Source organism: Amblyraja radiata, chromosome 22 (genome assembly GCF_010909765.2).
Source record: "Amblyraja radiata isolate CabotCenter1 chromosome 22, sAmbRad1.1.pri, whole genome shotgun sequence".
Lineage (NCBI taxonomy): Eukaryota > Metazoa > Chordata > Chondrichthyes > Rajiformes > Rajidae > Amblyraja > Amblyraja radiata.
Genome location: NC_045977.1, coordinates 22,737,535 through 22,764,724, shown reverse-complemented (window position 1 = coordinate 22,764,724; position 27,190 = coordinate 22,737,535). Strand labels below are relative to the sequence as shown.

The 27,190-nt window shown below is 41.8% G+C and overlaps 1 protein-coding gene across 5 annotated transcripts in view; it reads right to left on the bottom strand.

Moving 5' to 3' along the window:
• LOC116985723 (CREB binding protein) overlaps window positions 1-27,190 on the bottom strand; it is a 137,615-nt gene that overhangs the window by 95,631 nt on the left and 14,794 nt on the right. For 3 of the 5 annotated variants that reach the window (XM_033040653.1, XM_033040656.1, XM_033040655.1), the window contains exons 3-7: window positions 9,120-9,296; window positions 7,028-7,283; window positions 5,035-5,148; window positions 4,475-4,708; window positions 3,234-3,336 (exon numbers count right to left, since the gene is read on the bottom strand). In XM_033040653.1, coding sequence (XP_032896544.1) covers window positions 3,234-3,336; window positions 4,475-4,708; window positions 5,035-5,148; window positions 7,028-7,283; window positions 9,120-9,296 — 884 coding nt within the window. The remainder of the gene's footprint in view (window positions 1-3,233; window positions 3,337-4,474; window positions 4,709-5,034; window positions 5,149-7,027; window positions 7,284-9,119; window positions 9,297-27,190) is intronic. The other 2 variants (XM_033040654.1, XM_033040657.1) reach the window with 1 other exon arrangement.

The following is a 27,190-nucleotide window of genomic DNA, read 5'->3' as shown; positions in this document are numbered from 1 at the left end:
CAGAATTAGGCCATTTGGCCCATCAAGTCTACTCCAGCATTCAATTATGGCTGATCTATCTTTCCCTCTCAACCCCATTCTCCTGCCTTCTCCCCATAACCCCTGACACCCGTACTGATCAAGCCGACTACTTACTACTTACGACTACTTAATTTGACCAGGGTCTATCTATGCCTTTCTGATTCAGCTTTCAGAATGGCTGAGGATGTAGGAATAATTTTTTTTGGTGGAACAAAATCTTGTGAAAATAAGGAATTGAGAACTTACTTACATTTATTAAATACAAGTTTCTCTTTACTTTCTACATTTTCTCTGTGGTGATAACACATTTTTCGGCACTTGGTTTATTTTCTGTTGTGCACTTACCTGTGTTCATGTATGATGTGATTTGCCTGGAAATTCCCACTAAACAAAGTTTCTCAATGTATCTTGTTACAAGTGATGATAATAATAAACCAAATAAAATCTCACTACTTTTGTTCCATTTAGTCAGCATCCCATCTACAATTATTTCCATATTTCCTTACAACATAGATGGAGGCTATTCATAGAAACATAGAAAATAGGTGCAGGAGGCCATTCGGCCCTTCGAGCCAGCACCATTCATTGTGATCATGGCTGATCGTCCCCTATCAATAACCTGTGCCTGCCTTCTCCCCATAACCATTGACTCCACTAGCCCCTAGAGCTCTATCTAACTCTCCGTTAAATCCATCCAGTGACTTGGCCTCCACTGCCCTCTGTGGCAGGGAATTCCATAAATTCACAACTGTCTGGGTGAAAAAGTTTTTTCTCACCTCAGTCTTAAATTACCTCCCCTTTATTCTAAGACTGTGCCCCCTGGTTCTGGACTCGCCCAACATTGGGAACATTTTTCCTGCATCTAGCTTGTCCAGTCCTTTTATAATTTTATATGTTTCTATAAGATCCCCCTCATCCTTATAAACTCCAGTGAATACAAGCCTAGTCCTTTCAATCTTTCCTCATGACAGTCCCGCCATCCCAGTGATCAATCTCGTTTCAGCTCATCACGTTTATGTTGCCTATCACTGCAATCTCATTCCCCCACTAATGTTTCCCTATTACATTTTCTCCCACAAGTCATCAATTTCCTCCTCATCTCCCAGATTTTGCAACTCATCCATACACAGGGGGGCAATTTACAGCAACCAATTGACTTATTAACGCCAAACCTTTGCATCGTGGGAGGAAACCAGAACACAGAAGAAATCCACAGTCACAGGGAGAATGTGCAAATTCCACACAGACAGCACCCGTGGAACAAAACGAGCCTGGTTAAAGTGGTTGCTTTTTTAAAAGAATTATCAAAGGTAAAAAGAGCAGAGCCTCAGAGGAGGAAGGACAGAGAAAGGGATGGATAGAGCAGCTGAGAGAGGTGGAAAGATTAAGAGAATTCCAGGTTTGGGCTGTGCTCTCAGTTTACCTTCCCTTCCATCCATTAGAAGTTTATTACCTATTTGGATCTTTGAAGAACCAGCTCAATTTTTCTATGCCTGTCGGAATGGACACAACCTCCAAAATTACATGTGTACAAAGGAACTGTAGATGCTGGTTTAAACCGAAGATAGACACAAAAAACTGGAGTAACTCTGCCGGACAGGCAGCACCTCTGGAGAGAAGGAATGGTTAACGTTTCGGGTCAAGACCCTTTTCCAGACTGATGAGGGATAAGGGAAACGAGAGATATAGACAGTGATATAGAGAGATAAAGAACAATGAATGAAAGATATGCAAAAAAGTCACAATGACAAAAGAAACAAGCCATTGTAAGCTGTTTGTAAGGTGAAAATTAGAAGCTCGTGCGACTTGGGTGGGGGAGGGATAGAGAGAGAAGAAATGTCGGGGTGACCAGAAGTGAGAGAAATCAATATTCATACCACTGGGCTGCAAGCTACCAAAGCGAAATATGGGATGCTGTTCCTCCAATTTGGTTTTAGCCTCACTCTGACAATGGAGGAGACCGAGGACAGAAAGGTCTGTGTAGGAAAATTAAATTGTCCAGCAACCGGGAGGGCGAAGGTGTTCTGCGAAACGATCGCCCAGTCTGTGTTTGGTCTCGCCGATGTATAAGATTCACATCTTGAACAACGGATACAGTAGGTAATGGTTGGACGAGGTGCAAGTGAACCTCTGCCTAACCTGAAAGGACTGTCGGGGGTCCCTGGACAGAGTCGAGGGAGGATGTATAGCGACAGGTGTTACATCTTCTGCGGTTGCAGGGGAAGGTACCTGGGTAGGGGGGGGTGGTTTGGGTGGGAAGTGATGAGTTAACCAGGGAGTTGAGGAGGGAACGGCCTCTGCGGAAGGCGGAAAGGGGTGGAGATAGGAAAAATGTGGTTAGTGGTGGGATCCCGTTGGAGGTAGCGGACATTTCGGTGGATTAGGTGTTGTATGCGACGGCTGATGGGGTGGACGGTAATGACCAGGGGGAACATCTCGGATGTTCTAGTATGGAACACCTAATCTTGGGCACTGATGCGGCGTAGATGGAGGAATTGGGAGTAGGGGATAGAGTCTTTGCAGGAAGCAGGGTGGGAAGAAGTGTAGTCGAGATAGTTGTGTGAGTCAGTGGGTTTGTAATAGATGTCAGTTAATAGTCTATTTCCTGTAATGGAGTCTGTGAGATCAAGAAAGGGGAGGGAGGTGTTGGAGATGGTGGTTGATGAAGTCCATGATTCTGCATGGGTGCAGGAGGTAGCATCTTTGCCCAAGGTGAAGTGTTTAATACTAGAACATTCGAGATCCTGGTTGCTGGACACTTTAATTCTCCTTCTCATTCCTACACAGACCTTTCTGTCCTCAGTCTCCTCCATTGTCAGAGTGAGGATAAACGCAAATTGGAGGAACAGGCATCTCATATTTCGCTTGGGCAGCTTACAGCCCAGTGGTGTGAATATTGATTTCTCTCACTTCAGGTAGTCACGACATTCCCTCTCTCTCTATCACTCCCCCACCCAAGTCGCACTAGCTTCTCATTTTCACCCTACTAACAGCCTGCAATGGCCTGTTTCCTTTATCATTGCTACTTTTTTGCAAATCTTTCATTCATTGTTCTTTATCTCTCCACATCACTGTCTATATTTCTCGTTTCTCTTATCCCTAATATGCATTCCTTTCCAGAGATGCTGCTTGTCGAGTTACTCCAGCTTTTCGTGTCTATCCAAAAATTACATTATGTTAGCAGGTCTTGTTGAAGAATGAAGATTCCTTACTTTGGTGTAGCAAGGGAAGGTGGAAGAGCAGAGTCAGACATCAGGTTTGACTGATCAGGCGTTGGAACACCCATCCCTCCAACCACATTCATCTGATTCGTACCTGATGCGAGAAAGGAGAAGTCAGTAACTCAAGCAACAGCTCAAAACAGTTCAAAATGTATGTTGTTATTATTAACCAAACAAACTAGGCACATTTACAGGAATACAATTCACTGGCATATACCAAAGAAAACAGGTGATCCTTACATTGCAGGGGGAGGAAGGGTTGCGTTTCTAGAAAATGGTCTGGATCGTGATTTTCTTTAATGCAAACACCCATCACCTGCACACGCATCAAGAAACGCACGTTGCGAAATAAATCTTGTGTTTATTTAATTACTTTTTCTTCATACAGATTCCATAAGAGAGAATTTTATTACGTATGCCAAACTTTTGTATTGGTGAATTTGGTGAACACCAAGCTCATCCATATTCTGCTATATTATGGGTTTGGAGATTGGCAGAGCTGGTTAAAGACAAAAGAAAATTGCCCAGGAGAGAGAGGGTAGATTTATGGCAATAATCCTCTCTTTTATTGACCTGTACTTTCAATTCTGAGGGTTAAGTTTAAGAATCACTTGGAAATGCAGGGACTAATCAGAGATAGCTTACGTCGCTTTGTCAAGGTCAGAACTTGTCTGACCAATCTGACTGAATTTAATGAGGAGGTAATAAGTGTATTGAAGAGGACAGTGCAGTAGACTTCAGTATGATGTTCAACAAAGTCCCACCTGGGAGACGTCCAAAAGGTTAGAGTCCATGGGATGATGGGAAAATTGGATCCAAAATTGGCTTGGCAACAGGAGACAGAGACTCATTTTGTGATTGTAACATACATGAAAGATTTGGCTATGAATGTAGGAAGCATGACCAGTAAGTTCACAGATGATACAAAGGTTTGTGGAGTTATTGGCAATGTGAATAGGTAGTTTTAGGCTTGAATGAATGTGAAATGAGCTGAGAAATGGCAGATGGAGTTTAATTCTAATAAATGTGAAGTGAAGCATTTTGGAAGAACTACTGCAGCTAGGACATACACCATGAATGTAATGACTTTAGGGGTATTGAGGAGCATAGAGACTTTGGCATGCAAGTACCAGAAATACATTGCCAGAAAGAATGGTGGAGCTGATAGCTTTTAAGCAGTGTTGAGGAGATTTATCTAATGTCTTTGTGCTGAGGCCTTACAGCATACTTACCCAAAGGGTTTGGCCTCATTGACTGATGGACTTGAGGCTGTGCTGTCTGCTGGCCTTGTACCTGAGGCTGTGACTGCGCTTGTGGTTGGTTACCATAGGGCAGACCAAGTGCGGCGTATGCTCTCTGCATTGAACTGGGGTCGATAGGATTTGAATTGCTGGATGTGCCTTGTGGACTACTCCCAACTGAACCCACTGTATTTGGTAATCCACTTGGCAAAGAGCCTAATAGGGCTGCAAGGTAAAATGTGGTAAAATTATCATTTAGATATAAAGCTGAACGGTTGTTACACATTATGCAAATATATAGATAACTTGCAAGCAAAGGTTACACTTCACGGAAATATTAAATTGACAAAATGCGCATCAATACTTTTCATAACTTTCCGTGTTCCTTTTCTGAAACAGGACAATGAATGTGTTTATATATGATCTATTCTAAAGAAGGGTACAAAAAAATGTCTTTGATGTAGAGAATGTCCATAGGGAGCAAGTTCATGGCTCAGATATGCATTCACTTATCCTGCCAATATTTCCACTTTGTAATGAAGGTGACTTACTCTGCTGATTCCTCTTGTCACTGGCGTTTTTCAGGGGTAGACATACAGGACAGTCATGTCGAGTGCAGTTTTTCCAGTGAGAAATGATCTGTCTTGATGATGCACAGTGAGCAACTGTGTCAGAAAAAAACAGAGCCAGAGATCTAACATTAACATGGGGGGCACATGGTCAGAACTAACTGGGCAGCTGCAAATCATAAGCCTTTGAAACATTAATCACAAGCTAAAACTTACAAAACCACACTAAAAAGACTGGCACAGCTGAGAATGGATAAGTGCAATTTGAAACATGAAGGTTCACAGCTATGCAAGTTAATAATGCGATGGGGGGGTAGTTTCAATTTTACACTGAGTACCCAATGTCAGTTACAACATCAGAGCGGGTACGTAAAAGAGGAGAGTTACACAACCACTGTCACACAGAGCCAGCTATCCTTTCACAAGACCCAGCCATTGTATCGATATAGTACAGCTCACCCCCTCCCCATGACATTATATGTTAGAAGGTGGGATAAAATATTTCTAGGGTAAATACAAAGTTTGAAATTGCATCAGCTATATACGTCCTGTGATATTTCTTACATCAACACCTTTCAGAATTGTACAACACAACACCAGAAAATAATTTCCATCCAAACCACATCCGTAACCGTCGAACATTAGAACCAGATAATACCATAAATTCCACAGATCTAATTATGAATTTCATTCCAAAATCACCTAAATTCTTTAAAAAACAGTGAACCAAAGATCATTTAAAAATTGTTTTAATGCTTCCTCACTATTTATATATTTTTAATACCACCGTAATGAGGATTGAAAATTTTGCAAAAGGCAAAAGAAAGTATTTTGTGTTCTGGCGCTTTAATGGCTCAATGACTGTTAAGTATCCTGACTGCAAAAGGACACAGTTTATGTTGGTAAAGTGGTCAAAACATTTCTGCACCAACAGCAAGTTAATCTATCGGGCACATACATAGATGTTCTCAAAAGTTCTGAATATAGGTCAGAGTGAAAGGAAGCCATTCAGCTAGTTGAATCTGCAGCAGCTCTCTAGGAATACAGTAAATACAGTTAATCCAACTCATCTGCCTCCCCCCCACTACAGACATGCAATATTATTGTTTTACAGACACTTAGCCAGCTCCCTTTGAATACTACAACTGAATATACCCCCCAGTACTATTCTTGTCAGTTCTGTTTCTCCATAGATGCTATTTGACGTACTATTTTTTTGCACTTTTATTATTTGAGAAATTTACGCTGATTTGCGCAGCATGGTGGCGCAGCCATAGAGCTACTGTCTCACAGCACCAGGGATCCGGGTTCAATCCTGACTACGAGTGCTGTCTGGGCGGAGTTTATGTGTTCTCCCTGTAACCGCGTGGGTTTTCTCCAGGTGCTCCGGTTTCCACCCACATCCCAAAGGTATAGGTTAATTGGCTTCTGTAAATTGCTCCTAGTGTGTAGGCTGCAGAAGTGGGATAACATAGAACTAGTGTGATGGTCGGTGTGATGCCGTTGGGCGTTTCCACGCTGTATCTCTAAACTAACCTAATCAAACCTTATAAAGCTGAATCTCCATACACAAAAATCCACACAGTAAACTTTCCGTTAAGTGCATCCTTTATAAACCAATGTTTTTGGATGAAGTTTCAACAACTGAAACTCAGTCTACACATATTGTGATAATTTGATCTTCAAAGCCATGTACAGGGAAACAAATAAAATGAACACCCTTTAAGATTCAATCCTGTTTATTATCACATCCACTAACATAAAAATGTACTTAAAGAATACAGAGAGGTCTTCTGACCAATACCATTGTATATATTTAATAAATGAATAAACATACATTTACTAAGGGTTTTAAATGTTCATTAGTAGTCAAAATAGATAACTTTGACGTCCTTATCTGTAAAACTCTATTTGAACCTCTCCATTTCTGACTACAACGTGCAGTTGCACAAAGGGTAACAGCAAGTATACTTACCCTGGCAGGACTTGCCTGCTTGACAGTGAGTCATGTGATTCAGGACGTTTTTCATGGTTCGGCAGTGTGGTAGTGCGCAGGGCCGCACCTCACCATTTGCCTGTTCCCTCCGCTGACATTTGTGGGCATGAAGCAGTAGGACCAGCTGCTGCTGTATCAGTTTGCGTTTTTCTGGATCAGCAGTTGGTGCCGATCCCATTCCTTGTGTTGGCACCTGGGATGGTACTTGTACCATTCCTACTTGCTGAACCTGGGAGGAAGAAAGGAAAGAAAGGAGGAAAGAAAGGAGGAAGGAAAGGAGAAAGGAAAGGAGAAAGGAAAGGAGAAAGGAAAGAAAGGAGGAAGGAAGGAAAGGAGGAAGGAAAGGAGGAAGGAAAGGAGGAAGGGAAGGAAAGGAGGAAGGAAAGGAGGAAGGGAAGGAAAGGAGGAAGGAAAGGAGGAAGGGAAGGAAAGGAGGAAGGAAAGGAGGAAGGGAAGGAAAGGAGGAAGGAAAGGAGGAAGGGAGGGAGGGAGGGAGGGAGGGAGGGAGGGAGGGAGGGAGGGAGGGAGGGAGGGAGGGAAGGAGGGAGGGAAGGAAGGAAGGAAGGAAGGAAGCAGTGAGAAACAGACTCAAAATTAGGATCTTTTTTCTCAAATGAAACACAAAAAACATTTATAAATGAAATTGAACACAGAGGTACTTGGTGAATATGGTGTTCACTCCCACCACAGATGCTGCCTGACCTGCTGAGTTCCACCAGCACTTTGTGTTTTGCATGAAACTAACGAATAAGCTATGGCTTTGACATGCAGATATGGAGCCATGCAGCTCGGAAACGGGCCCTACAGCCCACCTTGTCCTTGCTGACCAAATTGGCATACTGGGCTTGTCCCATTTGCCTGCATTTGTCCCACATCTCTCTTAACTCTTCCTATCCACATGTCGGTCCAAATGTCTTTTAAAAGTCATAATTATATCTGCTTATATAGCTTCTTCTGGCAATTCATTCCAGACATGGACTACCCTCTGAGTGAAATGTTACCCCTGAGGCAACTCTTAAATCTCATTTTGAGGCTGTGCCTAAATTTAGAATAATCTACCCTGGGGAAAAAGACCGAGTGACTCATAAACCTTTCTCTCGGGTTGGCAAGTCATTCAAACCAAGTAAAGCCACCTTCCCTAATTTAGTGTAATCAAGGCAAGAAATGTTAAACATGTTTTCCTCTCATCCCTTTGACAGTAACTGAAACACAGCTGGAAGATAATGCAATTTAGGTAGTTGGCAAACCCCACCCTCTTTTAATAATAATTTAATTAAACATCTGAAAAAGAGCATTATTAACATCAGCAAAATGCAATGCATTATCAGCCTTTATGCACTGGTGAAAATACGTATTTTTTTAAAGATATAGCATGGAAACAGGCCCTTCAGTACACCGAGTCCATGACGACCATCGATCAACCATTCACACTAGTTCTATGTTCAAGAAGGAACTGCAGGAGCTGGAAAACCGAAGGTCTTCAGTCTGAAGAAGGGTTTCGGCACGAAACGTTGACTATTTGGTACCCGCTGAGTTTGTCCAGCACTTTTGTCTACCCACACTAGTTCTATATTGTCCACTTCCTACACACACGGGGCAATTTACTGAGGCCAATTTACCTACAAACCCACACGTCTTTGGAATGTGGGAGGAAACAGTAGCACCCACACGGTCACAGGGAGAGCGTACAAATTCCACACGGAGAGCACCCGAGGTAAGGATTGAATCCGGGTCTCAGCTTTAAAAGCAATAAGTTTAGTTTATTATTGTTACGTGTACCGAGATAAAGTGAAAAGCTTTTGATTGTGTGTTATTTAGTCAGCTAAAATACTTTACATGATTACTATCAAGCCATCCACAGTATACAGATAAAGATGAAGCTCATAACTTTAGTGCAAGTCCAATAAAGTCTGATTGAAGATAGTTCGAAGGACTCCAATGAGGGAGATGGAAGGTCAGGACCGCTCTTTAGCTCACTGGAGACCTTCAAACAATCATCACTCTAAGCATAAAATTTAATTTTAGGAACAGTTCAATTGTTTGTAATAAACAACAGTAGCACAATGCTTACCATGTTCGGCACATTTGTAACTTGAGTACCCTTTAAATCAGCTGGAAATGGAGGCAGACTATTCGAAAGGCCACTTTTGTTTTGCAATTGAGGTCCGACCCCTGTAGCGCCTAACTGCTGTCCACCTGCTTGACCATATCCTTGTCCGAATAGGCTTGTATTACCTGATATTCCCATCTGCAATAAAAAGGTTAACCTGGTTATTCTAGTCAATGAGTTTTGGATCACTCCAGAAATATAATTCAGTTGACATTTTTATTATTTCAGTTAGAAACAAAAGGACAGAATTTCAAAACTGTGTCATGTAATAAAGAGGACTCCATATCATAACGACATGTAAACCGCTCAAAATTAACTTGCATCAACATCTTTAGTTTAGTTTATTATTGTCATGTGTACCGAGGTCACAATCCTCATGGTGCTGTGGTGTTTGGCTGTGTTTTTTTTATTTTCAGTCACCAAAGGATGGGTTAATAAGTTCCTTCTGCTACTGAGTAAGGCAAGTCAATACGAGTGGTCATATCAACTCAGCAGGTCAGGCAGCATCTCTGGAAAAAAGGAATAGGTGACGTTTCGGATTGTGACACTTCACCAGACTAAGAGTAAGGGAGGGGGATACTGGAGGTATGGGAAGATACAGATCAAAGCAGAGCCTGCATCAATGACTTGGAAAAAGTGGAGCCCACAATGGTCCATTGTTGGCTGGGGACGAGGTGATAACGAAGGAATACAAACGGTGAAATTAGCTAGAACAGAGTAGGGGAGGGATGGAGAGAGAGGGAATACAAGGGTTACTTGAAGGTAGAGAAATCAATTTTCATGCTGCTGGGTTGTAAGCTGCCCAAGCAACATAGGAGATGCTGTTCCTCCAATTTGCTTGTGGCCTCACTCTGACAATGGAGGAGGCCCAACAGAAATGTCAGTGTGAGAGTGTGTCGGGGAGTTAAAATGTTTGGCAATCGGTTGATCGTGTAGGCCAAGGCGGTCACCATATTTTAACCTTGGTCATATCAAGTGTTCGATAAATTGTAGTCTTGGCTGAAGCAAGACAATTCAACAATATGCTACATAAATTTCAGATAACTGACTTCAAATGTTTTACTTAAGATTGTCGTTGATTGTCCCACCGCAAATTGGAGGAGCAGCTCCTCATATTTCGCTTGGGCAGTTTACACCCCAGCGGTATGTACATTGAGTTCTCCAATTTCAGGTAGTCCTTGCTTTCTCCCTCCTTCCCCTCCCCATCCTAGCTCTCCCACAGCCTACTGTCTTTGCCTCTTCCTTGTTTCTTCCCCCCCCCCACCCCCCACCCACACCTCCACATCACCCTGAAGAAGGTCTCGACCCGAAACGTCACCTATTCCTTCGCTCCACAGATGCTGCCTCACCCGCTGTGAGTCTCCAGCATTATTGTCTATCTTCAAATGTTTTACTTTTAGTTATCATGATTCTGCTGGGAGAATTGGGACAGAGCTATAACCAGCTTGATGCCTCTGGGTCAGGGAGGGAAAAATCAATCCTGGTATTCATCCCAGACTTTCTCAAAGTCCCCAGCAGTCTGGTTCTGTTAGTTACCTGCCATTGTATGGGTTGAGTGATCCTGATATTTACTTGGCATTAGGTTAAGGTTCATTATTGTCTCGTATACTGAGGTTCAGTGAAAAGCTTTGCTTTGCATGCTATCCAAGCAGATCGGATAATACTATACAAAAATATAAGTCACTCAAGTGCAATAAATTGAGCAATGGGGAAGGTACAGAATGCAGAATATAGTTCTCATCATTGCAGCACATCAGTTCCATTTGAATGAGTCAGGTGATCCTGGTGTTTACCTGGAAGGGTAAGTACGGCACAAACTTACTTGTTAATCATCAGCCCTGTCTGAACATCTACCTCTAGCAAACGTGGGCCACATCATTTTCTAAGCAATTGAGAATGACACTAAACTCTACAATCATCGACAAATATCTTCTTTGACTTTATGATTGACAAAGGGTCTTTGATGAAGCAGCTTGAGATGGTTGGGCTTAGAACAGAGAACTCTGCCGAAGACCTGAACTGGGACGATTGACCCTCAATAGTCACAACCATCTTTGGAAGTTTTCTCCCTCTCGATGTCCAGTATCGGTGCTTTAGAAAGCAGTTAATTGTTAACGTGTCACTTTATCACACTGTTAATATTAATCTCCAAAAGCAAGGCAGGCGGAAATAGGATGGAAGTAGGCCTTTGACACACCGAATCTGCTCTGACCATCAAACACCAATTATTAAACTCATTTAACTCTTCACAAATTCCCATCAACCATCAGGTTCTACCACTCATCTGCACCGGCAATTTAGAGTGGCCAACTAACCGACAAACCTGCACATTTGTGAAATGTGGGAAGAAGCTGAAGCACCTGGGTGAAGCACGTGGTCACAGAGAGTCTGCGCAAACTCCATATAAACAATAGTGCACAACAATAGTGCATCAGGATCCATAGTGCATAGAGCAACTCTGAAAATGTGCTATCAGATATCTTTTTTACAACACAATTAACAGAGAATGGTCTTGATCCATCACACTGTGTGTTATGGTCCCACGTGCTCCTGCAGTACTGAGTAATGCTAGTGTCTTTGGGTTGTTGGTTAATTAATTTAACCACTGTAACACCACCAAGTAGTGCTGATTATCATAGAGTCATAAAGTGTTCCTGCCTAATATGCCAAGCTCTTTTATTTTTAAGGCACAGATAGGTAGAAAGGTAGATACAGTGGCTTGCAAAATTATTCATACCCCTTGAACTTTTCCACATTTTGTCACATTACAACCACAAACGTAAATGTATTTTATTGGGATTTTATGTGATAGACCAACACAAAGTGGCGCATAATTGTGAAGTGGAAGGAAAATGATACATGGTTTTCAAATTATTTTACAAATAAAAAACTGAGAAGTGTGGCATGCAAAAGTATTCAGCCCCCTTTACTCTGATACCCCTAAATAAAATCCAGTGCAACCAATTGCCTTCAGAAGTCACCTAATTAGTAAATAGAGTTCACTTGTGTGTAATCTAATCTCAGTATAAATACAGCTGTTCTGTGAAGGCCTCAGAGGTTTGTTAGAGAACATTAGTGAACAAACAGCATCATGAAGCCCAAGGAACACACCAGACAGGTCAGGGATAACGTTGTGGAGAAGTTTAAAGCAGGGTTAGGTTATAAAAAAATATCCCAAGCTTTGAACATCTCACGGAGCACTGTTCAATCCATCATCCGAAAATGGAGAGTATGGCACAACTGCAAACCTACCAAGACATGGCCGTCCACCTAACTGACAGGCCGGGCAAGGAGAGCATTGATCAGAGAAGCAGCCAAGAGGCCCATGGTAACTCTGGAGGAGTTGCAGAGATCCACAGCTCAGGTGGGAGAATCTGTCCACAGGACAACTATTAGTCGTGCACTCCACAAATCGGGCCTTTATGGAAGAGTGGCAAGAAGAAAGCCATTGTTAAAAAAAAGCCATAAAAAGTCCCGTTTGCAGTTTGCCACAAGCCATGTGGGGGACACAGCAAACATGTGGAGGAAGGTGCTCTGGTCAGATGAGACCAAAATTGAAGTTTTTGGCCTAAATGCAAAACGCTATGTGTGGCGGAAAACTAACACTGCACATCACCCTGAACACACCATCCCCACTGTGAAACATGGTGGTGGCAGCATCATGCTGTGGGGATGCTTTTCTTCAGCAGGGACAGGGAAGCTGGTCAGAATTGATGGGAAGATGGATGGAGCCAAATACTGGGCAATCTTGGAAGAAAACCTGTTAGAGTCTGCAAAAGACTTGAGACTGGGGCGGAGGTTCACCTTCCAGCAGGACAACGACCCTAAACATACAGCCAGAGCTACAATGGAATGGTTTAGATCAAAGCATATTCATGTGTTAGAATGGCCCAGTCAAAATCCAGACCTAAATCCAATTGAGAATCTCTGGCAAGACTTGAAAATTGCTGTTCACAGACACTCTCCATCCAATCTGACTGAGCTTGAGCTATTTTGCAAAGAAGAATGGGCAAAAATTTCAGTCTCTAGATGTGCAAAGCTGGTAGAGACATACCCCAAAAGACTTGCAGCTGTAATTGCAGCGAAAGGTGGTTCTACAAAGTATTGACTCAGGGGGGCTGAATACTTTTGCACGCCACACTTTTCAGTTTTTTATTTGTAAAAAAATTTGAAAACCATGTATCATTTTCCTTCCACTTCACAATTATGCACCACTTTGTGTTAGTCTATCACATAAAATCCCAATAAAATACATTTACGTTTGTGGTTGTAACGTGACAAAATGTGGAAAAGTTCAAGGGGTACGAAAACTTTTGCAAGTCACTGTAGATACTCAATTAGTACGGGTGTCAGGGGTTATGGAGAGAAGGCATGAGAATGGGGTTAAAAGGGAAAGATAGATCAGCCATGATTGAATGGCGGATTAGACTTGATGGGTCGTATGGCCTAATTCTGCTCCTATCACTTATGAACTTTTCCGCAAAGAATTAAAATCACCCTGGATTTCAACGATACCTGCAGAATCAGCACTGACTGACTTAAGCCAACAAACAAGAATAGATGCACATCTTGCTGGGATAGTGACACATAACAGGAGATTTTGGCCAGCAAAAGAGAAGAGAAACACCAGACAGAGGATAGCAGGCAAATGCTGCAATAGAGTTGCCTGAGACTTTCCCAGGACAACACAGATAACACAGTTCCCCAGGATAACACAAACAGCCAAGATAGCGACCACAGACTAGATCTTGTGGCAGCTGTGACTTATGGACCATGACAGTTGCATCAGCATGGTCATTAGGGTGACTGAGAAATTTATTGTGTGAGAAGAGAGAAATAATCATTTAAAATATCCAAAACCACCTTTCTACTCAAATTACATGGTCGAGAGTCAACATGGTAAAATGGGCTATGTTACAATAACTAAAATCTGCAATTGGGGTTGGTGACAGACCATCCAACACATTTTGGTCTGTTCGCAACTCCATGCCAGCCTATGCGTGGCTCAGGATCTTGCTGAGGCCAATTCACAAGCTGGTCTTGACCTCCGTGATTAATACAAGTTCACAACAAATTGTGAAATTGTTCTCAAGCACAGAGGTAATTCATTGAGAACCATGGTAACAAAATGATCATTCAAGGAAAGACTATATAAAATGCTTACTACACTTTGCATGTACAATCAATGAGCAGCAGACAGCATGCGATAAAAGTATTTTAAATCAATGCATTTTTAATGCTAAAAACTGACATTATGCTAAGTTTCATTGTTGCAAACTCAGTACTCAAAACTTCATCTCACGCTCAAATTTGCAAAGAAACATAATATTAGTTGCAGAGTGTTGCATTAAATATAAGTAAAGTTAACTGAACACTTGTTGAAGGTATGGGTGAAGTGTGGAAGAATAAATTTACATGAATTCTGCCGTGCGGAAAATTTTATTCTCCCATAACTGTCTTGTTGAATGGCAACAGATTGGGAGCCTCAACTATGGGAGGAGAGGGAGAGAGGGGAGAGTGTGAGTGTGAGTGTGTGTATTTATTGTTTGTGTGCGATAACATCTACTCGAAGAAACGATGTGCTAACGGGAACATTTTTACATATTCCAATAGATATTTATCCCATGAAATCTGAATTGCCTTATCTGAAAATTTCATGCATTATTTCTTGACATTTATGAAAATGTTCACAAATCTCAGGGGGCAGAGAGGGAGGGGGGGGGGGGGGGGAGAGAGGGAGGGAGAGAGAGAGGGAGAGGGTGTCTCTCTCTCTTTTCTCTCTCTCTCTCCCTCTCCTCCCCCCCCTCTCTCTCTCTCTCTCTCTCTCTCTCTCTCATAATGTGGCGTTTTGACACCTTTAAATATATTGCCAAAAGAACATTTGCTGCAGTTATGTCCTTTGGCCATCTCTTGTCAGTTAGTGTCATGTTTAACCTGTCAGGTGGGTATAGTCCTTTTTAACAGCTATTATCATAAAATGCCTTTAGACATTTCCTTGCAACCTATATATTTTGTTGTGGATAAATGATGTGGGAAGCTAGTGTTTCTGTACCAATAGCAATAACAACCCATGCTATGGCCATGTCATGATAATTTTCGGACCTTCACAGAAAACATGCTTGCATCAATCTGTAGTGTGCATGGTTAAGCATATATGTTACCATGGTCCAGGATTTATTGACACAGATTGATCATATGCTGAATAATCCAACCACATTTTTGTTTGGAAGTGGAAAGAAATAATAGAAATTGCATTCATTACAACGTAAAAATAGTTGACATACTGTATTATAATTTTGCTGCATGTCAGTGCAGTATATATCATGTCTTGATTGGTGAATATGTTTAGTTTGTGACTTTATTTGAAGCAGAAATAATATGTGAATGCTTCATTGAGCATAATTCCGACTGGTAACTACGCACTTCCACCGAGCACATTATCGCACGTGCCATGCAAGCCGTCTTAAATGACCACCTAAACTGTCATTTGGCAACCTAAAAAGCTGCCTAGGTTGCCCGGCTGACAACAGAGAAAAAAAGTTAAGCGAGAGCCCTGTACAGCCACTTGACATAATGGGTTTAACTTGACATAATCAGCCCTTGATACAAAACACTGAATTTACAAAACAAACTATCTACTGGAGGAGCTCAACAGATCGAGCACCATATATGGTGGGGGGGGGTGAATTGTCCGTCAAAAATCCTGTCTAGGTCTTCCAGCATCTGCAGTCTCTTGTGTCCCGTTGCGTAAACAAACCACTTTTGAAATATATATGGAAAAAGATTCCTACAAAGATATAATCAAAGTATATCCATCTGTTCAATTATAGTTGATTAAAGCAGAATGTTACTCCAAGAAGTGCATCGTGATTTAGAAAAGGCAGAGATTTTACAATGAGTCATGGGTGTTTAATTGTAACATGTACCAGGAATGCATAAAGAAACTCTTAAGGGCCTGTCCCACTTACGTGTCCTTGGCACACAAATTAACCTTGGCCGCGACGGTCCCGCGAAGGTTGCGCGCGACTTCATTCAACCGCACAGCCGTCTGGAGCGCGTGACGTCATTTGAAGACGGACACAAAATGCTGGAGTAACTCAGCGGGACCGGGAGCATCTCTGGAGAGAAGCAATGGGTGATGTTTCGGGTCGAGACTCTTCTTCAGTCTGAAAAAAGGGTCTTGACCCGAAACGTCATCCATTGCTTCTCTCCAGAGATGCTGCCGGTGCCGCTGAGTTACTCCTGCATTTTGTGTCTATCTTCGATTTTCTTGGCCCCGCTCTGGGAGTAGAAGTGGGGGTGGATCCGGACCGCAGCGGCCGAGCCCCAGGCCGAGTTCGGCGATCGTTTGCCTGCTTCTGCTGCTGTTGCAGGTGAGACGTTGCGTCGTGCCAGGGTTTTGGGCCTGTCCCACTTTGGCCGTCAGTTATGCGACAGGTCATTGGCGCGCGAAGATTGTGTTCGCTACAAAAATTTCGGAGCCCCGCGCGATGTCGCACACAACTACATACCCCTCCGCGCTTCTCAGTGTGACCGGCCCCGCGCGGCCATACGATGCCCGTGCGCCTCACGCGACCACGAGGTCGCGTAATTTGCGTGCCAAGGACATGTTAGTGGGACAGGCCCATTACTTGCTGCGGCTTCACAGGCACATTAATACAACACAATTATATACAATAAATAATATGCAATAAATTAGCAGTTATACGAGGGAACCAGACCACAATAGTGCAAGCCGAACTACATAGTGCAACCTTAAGAGAGGGGAAAGGGTTAACCATATGGCTCTCATCAGAATCAATCACACGTGCTCCTGAGGATGATAGTGATCAGGGAAAATGTTACATGTCAGCAATAACTGCAAAATTGAGAACTGGAAAGTAAGGTAAAACTCAGGGAAATTATAATCACTGGGAAAGTGTTAGTGGAGCTACAAGCTGATAATCCTATGATCTGATGGACCATCACAGTCATTGTCATTTTCTTCATGCCCACTCACTATTTGTTAATTAATTTGGTTATTTGTATGCTCTGTCCTTTCTTCTGGAACTCTCTGCCACAGAAGGTAGTTGAGGCCAGTTCATTGGCTATATTTAAGAGGGAGTTAGATGTGGCCCTTGTGGCTAAAGGGATCAGGGGGTATGGAGAGAAGGCAGGTACAGGATACTGAGTTGGATGATCAGCCATGATCATATTGAATGGCGGTGCAGGCTCGAAGGGCCGAATGGCCTACTCCTGCACCTATTTTCTATGTTTCTATGTTTCACACAATCCTCACCCCAGTCATTCACCTTCCTAGTTATTTGATGTTCTAGAACTCTGTTCAGCATAAATTGGGTGTCTTCCGGCCAAACTTCTCTAGTTAGTTTAAGGGTACTTAATTGGTTGAGAAAATAAATAATCTTCCTTGGAAAATATTTTACCTCAGCAGACCTGTGCAAAATGTTGCAAGAACCATACCAATGTTCAACAAAAACGTTTCCGTTTGTATGTGATAAACCTGCTTCATTCACAAAATTGTGATATTAAACTAACAGTACAGTTCCGTTGTGCACTCTATATTTCCAAGTTTAATGCCAAAACATAACCCTTTGACATTTAAAGTGGCATAAGGGTGTCCACAATATGGCAGGAGTATTTCCAAAGAAGATGGGAGAAAGCTTGTATTCTGCATCTTTGCATAACAAAAAGATGCATTAACCACAAAACTTAAAATTACAAAGATGTATTATACAGGGAAATAAAATTACAAAGATGTATTATACAGGGAAATAAACTGTCATTATTTTTTATCCCAATGTATACATCCCTAAATCCACTTACATTTTGACATTATTTCCTAATGGACCCCACAGAATATGGTCATTAACTAAATGTTAGTTGGGCCAGCAATGCCCTACCCCACAGAAGTAAATGTTTTAAAAAATAATGCCTATGGTCTGAACTATAATGCAACTTCTAAAATAGATTGCAGATTCTGGACCTGTACTGCACTAATCATTCTATGTAACATAAAGCTGAACAATACTTCAAAACATCTAATAAGAGTGTTATGTTGAAAATGTAATCGTTTACAACATAAGCATCAAAATAACTACCAGCAATAGTGTTATTTCTGAAGTTATAAGACAGCTCAATACCAAGGTGTGATGAGATTTACTAGTGCATACAGTGCCCTCTATAATGTTTGGGACAAAGACCCATCATTTATTTATTTGCCTCTGTACTTCACAATTTGAGATTTGTAATAGAAAAAAATCACATGTGGTTAAAGTGCACATTGTCAGATTTTAATAAAGGCCATTTCTACACATTTTGGTTTCACCATGTAGAATTACAACAGTGTTTATACATAAGTCCCTCCATTTCAGGGGACCATGATGTTTGGGACACAGCAATGTCATGTAAATGAAAGTAGTCATGTTTAGTATTTTGTTGCATATCCTTTGCATGCAATGACTGCTTGAAGTCTGCGATTCATGGACATCACCAGTTGCTGGGTGTCTTCTCTGGTGATGCTCTGCCAGGCCTGTATTGCAGCCATCTCTAGCTTATGTTTGTTTTGGGGGCTCGTCCCCTTCAGTTTTCTCTTCAGCATATAAAAGACATGCTTAATTGGGTTCAGATCGAGCGTTTGGACACTCAAGAATTGACCATTTTTTAGCTTTGAAAAAACTCCTTTGTTACTGTAGCAGTATGTTTGAGATCATTGGCTTGCTGTAGAATGAGTTTTGAGGTATTTGTTTGAACTTGAGCAGTAGGATGTGTCTATACACTTCAGAATTCATTATACGTTTGTAGTATCATCAATGAAGATAAGTTGTATCATCAATAAAGTTAAGTGAGCCAGTACCTTCAACAGCCATACATGCCCAGGCCATAACGCCACCATCGTGTTTCACAGATGAGGTGGTATGCTTTGGATCTTGGGCAGTTCCTCTCTCCTCCATTATTTGCTCTTGCCATCACTCTGATATAAATGAATCTTTGTCTCATCTGTCCACAAGACCTTTTTCCAGAACTGTAGTTGCTCTTTTAAGTACTTCTTGGCAAACTGTAACCTGGCCATTCTATTTTTGCATCTTGCAGTGTAGCCTCTGTATTTCTGTTCATGAAGTCTTCTGAGGACAGTGGTCATTGACAAATCCACACCTGGCTCCTGATGAGTGTGTCTGATCTGTCAGACAGGTGTTTGGGGATTTTTCTTTTTTTAGAGAGAATTCTTCTGTCATCAGCTGTGGTGGTCTTCCTTGGCCTGCCAGTCCCTTTGCAATTAGTAAGCTCACCAGTGCTCTCTTTCTTCTTAATTATGTTCCAAACAGTTGATTTTGGTAAGCCTAAGGTTTGGCTGATGTCATTAAAAGAGTTTTATTCTTGTTTCAGTCTCATAATGGCTTATTTGACTTTCATTGGCACAACTTTGGTCCTCATGTTGATAAACAGCAATAAAAGTTTCCAAAGGTGATGGAAAGACTGGAGTAAAGACTAGGCGCTGAGCTCTCTTATACCTGCATGAAGGAGGCAATTAAATACACCCGAGCAATTACAAACACATGTGAAGCCATGTATTCCAAACATTATAGTGCCATGAAATGGGGGGAACCATGTATAAACACAGCTGTAATTTCTACACGGTAAAACCAAAATGTATGAAAATACCCTTTAATAAAATCTGACAATGTGCACTTTAACCACATGTGATTTTTTTCTATTGCAAATCTCAAATTGTGGAGTACAGGGGAAAATAAATAAAGGATGAGTCTTTGTCCCAAACATTATGGAGGGCACTGTAAGTGTGAATCAGTTTTCAATATAAATGAAAGTAGTTGATAGATGTAATGTGTTACTGGCTTAAGATACTGCAATCTTCTTAGATTTTTCACAGAATTACCAGTGCTTTAAAATATCCACTTTATCCTTCATAGAAAATAGTGAATGTTGCATTGTTAATAAACATGTCACATCGACTATATACACGGGTAGATGATTACCTGTGCCATACATACAATAACAGCTTTGCATTTCAATCCTTTCACAGTAACAAACATGATGTGGCCGAAACAACAGATACAACAGTGTAAATTATAATTATAACTACCTCAATTATAATTGGAATGTAACCTCTCAACGGTAACAGTTTTGAGCTGGTACTTCTAACCATCACACAAATAACCATGAATAGAAAATGCTGTTGAAATACATCTATCTTATTACACTTCTAACATGCTCGGATTTCAGCTACTTTTTGATGTATTATGTCCCTTTCCCCACAGTTACTCAGCTGAGCGCCATCAGCAACAGCTGGGAACTAAGAAAAGTGCCATACATTAGTTTACAGGAAATATTTCCATGACATGAAAACAGGGAATCAAGTCTAGTATTCCTTGATAAACATCCTTATTTAAAATTCTTAGCATTTTTAGATAGCTATTTTTCAGGGTATATGTTTTCTTTAGAAAAAACATTACATTTCAACAAAAATAATTTTTTACTCCAGAACTCCGTCCACAGATTTGACTGTTTTAAACTGTCTAACCAATCATAAGGACTTCCATTCATATTTCATTTCTTCCCTTTTCCCCATTATTATCTTTATCTTCCCCAGAACCCAATACGTAAATAACCTTCAGGAAGTTACTTTTGTGCTTCAACACAATAGATTGATTGGAAGTTTAGTACAGGTACTGTAATTCCACATAAAAACTGATAATCTACAATAAGTTCCATTCTTGAACCTATACATTCCTTTTGTTTTGGATGAATAAAATAAACATGTCTTTAAAAAAACCTTCCACTTGGTGTTTATAAGAATCCACTTCCAAAAGATTTCTCTAATCAGTGCACATGTAACAAAAGAAAATATAAATTTTCCGTAATACACTATCACTCATGTACTGATTAACTACTTGGTTCCTTTAGGGTCACTTGTTTTGTTCTAATAGGACCAAAATTAAAGATGAAGCACAGATATAAGGACAAGATTTAAAAAGCACGAGGGTAAGATGGGATGCCTTCTATTCAGCTAACATACTCAGTAAAGTACACAAATATAAACTCAGTGACAGATTTACAGCATCCAACATATCAGAAGACCAAGAAACTCCATATCAGTCGACATTTTGAGATGGTGAATTCCATGCACTATTGACAGAGGTTAACAATAACACTGCCTCTGCGTTTACACTACGATTGTGTACAAATTAGAACACATTTATTTAAAAGATTATTTATGTAAAATTAACATATTATTACTTTGTTCATTTGGGATGCAGTGTGGAGGGAGATGGAAGGATATGGAGGAAACTCAACTCCAGATCTCCATTTATTAGCGAGTTCAGTATTTCGAAAAACGCAAGGAATCATGGGATTTGTCAAAGGTCACTCGCGATAAACATTCTCGGCAACTGTGCTGTTGCATGTATACCAGGCATGTGCCGTCAGGGTAGGCAAGGTAGGCACTGCCTACCCTGACTAAAATTATAAAATGGTAATTATTAAATATAAATAGTAAAGGCATGGGAGAATAATGCCTACCTAAGAGATCAATCTCTTAGGTAGGCATAATTCTCCGTGCCTTTCATCCGCAGTACATGTAACATGCAAAGGTCTGTGCAGCCCACGTGCCGTCAATGATGCTTCAAGCCATCAATTTCCAGGGGACTGAAGCAGCTGAAACTCTGCCTTTGCAGTACTGCGCATGTGCAGCAGCATACTGCGCATGCGCAGCGCAAGTTTCTTGGCGGGTTTTTCAAACATGGATTGCCATTATCTTAAGAATATCTTAAGAAACAAAGAGAGAAAAATGGAGTTTGCGTACAAATTATGTGGTAAGTAGATTTCTTGGTGCTATATTTTTTTAAATACCATATTTCCCGGCAATGAAGATGTTATTTTTTACCCAAAAATAAGGCACGAAAATGTACATGCGTCTTGGAAGCCGAAGTTGGAAGGTTGTTAGCCAAGAAAGATAGACTTGGCTATCCCTCAGTACAGCAACATCAAGAACGATGTTGTTGTACTGAGGGATAGCCAAATCTATACCTCATTGCTGGCAGCTGATGGGAAGCGGCTGTAATAGGACAGCGCCGTTGGGGAGGGGAGAAGGAGGGGGTCGGGAATCATGCCAGCAACTCACTTGCCGTGACGCTCCAGACGCGGAGCCACCGCATTGTGGGCGGGGGGAGAAGTAGCTCGGATGGCTGCGAGTGGCCGCTGGGACCGGACAGCTTGGGTGGCTGTGAGCGGCCGCCATCTCAGCTCCTTCTGCTGGCCCCCGCTCACCTCTGGCAGTGCTCTCTGTCTGAAAACCTCTCTCCTGCCGCTCGTCGGCCTCACTCATGTCAGCTGCCTCCCGCAAATCCTTAAATTCCGACAGCATGATCAAGGGACCAATTGAGGTTACTCGGCTGTCGGAATTGAAGGATTTGCGAGAAGCGGCAGACATGAGCGAAGCCAGCGAGCAGCAGGTGAGAGATGTTCAGACGGAGAGCACTGCCAGAGGTGAGCGGGCCGGCAGAAGGCGCTGAGGTGGCGTCCACTGTCCGGTTCCAGCAGCCGCTCGCAGCCACCCGAGCTACTTCCCTCCCCGGCCACAATGCGGTGGCTCTGTGCCCGGAGCACCGCGGCAGCGGTGAGCGAGTGAGTTACTGGCATGATCCCCGACCCCCTCCTTCTCAATGCTCCTGCCATCCCCGCAACTTTACCTCATGACCAGACTCCCCATATGCTGTGAACGGAATTGTCCCCCCAATTGGTCCCTTGAACAAGTATTGTCATTCAATAAGATCACAACTGATTCAACTTGTGCTCCCGTTTTTCCCACAATCTCTCCACCCCCCCACCCATTCAGTAATTCAGAATGAAGGAGATTTGGAAGCCTTGGGCAAATTGCTTTAATCTTTTTATTTTTTTTGAGCGTGAGAAATTCTATGTCCCACCAGCCTTCTTTCAAAATTTAGCAACTCAAAATGGGGGTGCGTTTTCATTGCCGGGAAATACGGTACTTTATTAAGAGATTTGGCTTTTGAAGACTTCATAAAAGTCGACTGACAGCTTACAGAGAGAACAATCTGCGCATGCGCAGTTAAAGATTTAAAAAAAACTAACTGACTGCCTACCGTGAGTAATTACTCACGGCACGTGCCTGATGTATACAGACCAGCGTTTCATCCGTAGTCAGGATCTAACCCGGGTCTCCGGCGCTGCAAGCGCTGTTGAATTGCTACTGGACCGTCCCCTCCTGAGTATCCCATCCCTGTCCGGGGGCGGCTGGAGATGTCCGGGGCTACCCTGGACTGACAGGACACCGTCCCGGAGCAGTGGTGACCCAGGTTTACAGCCATCGTGGAGAAGCGCTAACTCCAGCTTAACTCTGCCTGTCCCGCCGGGTTAACCGACAGCCCTGGACTGACAGGTCACTGGCCTGGAGCAGTGGCGGCCCAGGCTTACAGCCAGCGCAGAGAAACAGCGCTAACCCCACTGCTCCGGGCCGGTGTCCCGTCAGTCCAGGGCTGTCGGTTAACCCGGTGGGAGAGGCAGAGTTGAGCTGGAGCTAGCATTTCTTCGCCGCACTGCGGGGCTCTCACTTAACTTTTTTTCCCTGTTGCCAGCCGGGCAACCTTGGCAGCTTTTTAGGTTGCCTAATGACATTTTAGGTGGTCAATGAAGAAGGCTTCTCCTGAATGCATGAAAGCAAAAGTTTCAATTAGCCCCTTATCTGTTAATGACTTCCCACAAAGCACACCTTACAACAGATATTCGGATAAACATTCACAATATGGCACAGGTCCCATGTGCTTGAATTTTGCAGACTGCATCTGGTTCATTTTTCACCTGCTGGATAATTCTGAGCTTGGATAAAGTAACGGGTATCAACAGTTTAGAATATAGACAATGAAAGACTTTGCAAGTTCTAGCTGTATTGGACATTTAGTCAAAAATCAGCACATCAGAATGTATCTAAGGAAATACTGCAAAGAACCAGATGAATGATTACTATTAAAATGATTTCAAAAGTGCTTAATTGGTTGTAAAGCATTTTGAAACCACAGTTACGAAAGGTACTGTAGAAATACACCTTTTTTAAAGCAAAATACCAAAGTGATATACACTAGTTATCTGAGGCGACCACACCACGATAGATTGGAATGGGATAGATTGGAATGAATAATACTCAAATTGAGGGAGCAGCTGAAATTAGTAGAAATTACAGAGGTGTGTATACATGGTACCCCCATTTCAGGGTACCATAATGTTTGGGACGCAGCAATGTAATGTAAATGAAAGTAGTCATGTTTAGTATTTTGTTGCATATCCTTTGCATGCAATGACTGCTTGAAGTCTGCGATTCATGGACATCACCAGTTGCTGGGTGTCTTCTCTGGTGTTGCTCTGCCAGGCCTGTATTACAGCCATTTTTAGCGTATGCTTGTTTTGGGGGCTAGTCCCCTTCAGTTTTCACTTCAGCATATAAAAAGCATGCTCAATTGGGTTCAGATCGGGTGATTGATTTGGCCACTCAAGAATTGACCATATTTTAGCTTTGAAAAACTTTGTCGCCTTAGCAGTATGTTTGGGAACATTGTCTTGCTGTAGAATGAACCGCCAGGCAATGTTTCGAGGCATTTGTTTGAACTTGAGCAGATAGGATGTGTCCATACACATAAGAATTCATTATGCTACTATCATCAGCAGTTGTATCATCAATGAAGATAAGTGAGCCAGTACCTTCAACAGCCATACATGCCCAGGACATAACACCCCCACCACTGTGCTTCACAGTTGAGGTGGTATGCTTTGGATCTTGGGCAGTTCCTTCTCTCCTCCATACTTTGCTCTTGCCGTCACTCTGATATAAGTTAATCTTCGTCTCATCTGTCCACAAGACCTTTTTCCAGAACTGTGGTTGCTCTTTTAAGTACTTCTTGTCAAGCTGTAGCCAAGCCATCCTATTTTTGCAGCTCACCAGTGGTTTGCATGTTGCAGTGTAGCCTCTGTATTTCTGTACATGAAGTCTTCTGCAGACAGTGGTCATTGACAAATCCACACCCAATTCCTGAAGAGTGTTTCTGATCTGTCGGACAGGTGTTTGGGGATTTTTCTTTATTATAGAGAGAATTCTTCTGTCATCAGCTGTGGAGGTCTTCCTTGGCCTGCCACTCCCTTTGCGATTAGTAAGCTCACCAGTGCTCTCTTTCTTCTTAATGATGTTCCAAACTGTTGATTTTGGTAAGCCTAAGGTTTGGCTGATGTCTCTAACAGTTTTATTCTTGTTTCTCAGTCTCATAATGTCTTAATTGACTTTCATTGGCACAACTTTGGTCCTCATATTGATAAACAGCAATAAAAGTTTCCAAAAGTGATGGAAAGACTGGACGAAAGACTAGGTGCTGAGAGCTCTCTTATACCAGCATTTAGGACAATTAAACACACCTGAGCAATTACAAACACCTGTGAAGCCATGTGTCCCAAACATTATGGTGCCCTGAGATCGGAGGACTATGTATAAACACAACTGTAATACCTGAACCTTGAGCCTTTGTGCTATTGTGTTTTCAAGTGATCGGCCATAACTATTTGGTTGAGGGTTGTGCTGTACAATGACCATTTGACATTCATTTGCAGGTGCCATAGACATTCTGAACCTATATGCTTTCACAGTTACCTGCTTCTATATTAGGATATTTTACTGACCAGACTCTTCACATATTTGTTATTAAAAAAATGATTGTCATTTAAAAATGCAGTTCTACAAACTGTTAAGTGCTCTTAACCTTCATTGACTCCAAAGCAATATTAGGATGCATCAAATCTGTGGCACTTGCTCTTCATAATGATTAAACCTGACCAACTGCTGAATACTGAAACATATATGGAATATATAACTGCAAAAAGAAATGTGAATACAAGCATTCTGTTCAATGTTGAGGAGGATTAGTAGCAAAGTAAAAATGTTTATTCTAAAATTCAAACAGGAAGTCTTGCAATTGGATAAGAACCAATCTCTTACTTAGCTACACAATGCCACATACTTTTTCTGACAGGTCTGATGTCTGTGATAGTTTGCTCATTAGATCCCCAAAACTGGGAATATTTGAATTTAACTGATCAAATGATAAAAGGCTCCAGATACCCTATTTCAGCACCACTTTCCTGTACTAAATCCCTATTTGCTTGTTTATAAGGGGTGTGCAATTTCCAGAAAGAAAATAAAGTTCTAAAGTTATTTAGTGCGGGGAAGTTAATGTCTTCCACCATTCTATCGATGCTAAGGCAAAGAAAGACAATGAGACACTATTACTGATGGGATCACTTCTGCTGCTAAACCCATTTTCTCGCGGATGGACAGGCTTGCTTCAACTCATGAATAAAGCACCATGTATTAATGATATAATCCACTATCCTTAAAAGCAGCAGCATTCAGACTGGCTTATAGCAGCATGTCCAATCAATGGTGAGGGTCCCACATGCCTCCCCTCCTATGCAGTTGAAGTTTCATACTTCCGGCTGACGCAGGACAGGTACATTTCAAATCACCAAATTTGCAGCACCGTGAAGCAGAACTGACTTCAGCCCAAGACTTTGTTGAAATGTTGATTTTGTTGTGTTTCCCAAACACTAATTGATAAAAAATGTTAAAACCTCAAAAAATAAATTCAGAAATTCCAGACCCATCAATGTGTATTCGCATTATTCAATATGGTGGTTCATGTGGAATAGAAAATTGATCCAATTATCAATCAGTATTTTCATTCCTCTCCTGGTCATAAAAAGTTGACGAAGTATGCGACTATACTGCTCCTTCACCGCCAGTACAAAAACAAACACTGTTAATGCCACAATAATATGGTCCAACACTGTACTGGGTAAGGCCAAAAGTGGTCTGTAAGAGTTTGGTCAAAGAAGTAGATTTTAAGGAAGTCTTAAAAGAAGAAAGTCAGGCAGAGAGAGAGAGAGAGAGGTAAAACAAAATTAGGGAACTCTTTTTTGGTGCCATACACAAATTCAGTGATTAAAAATGGGATGATGAAGTG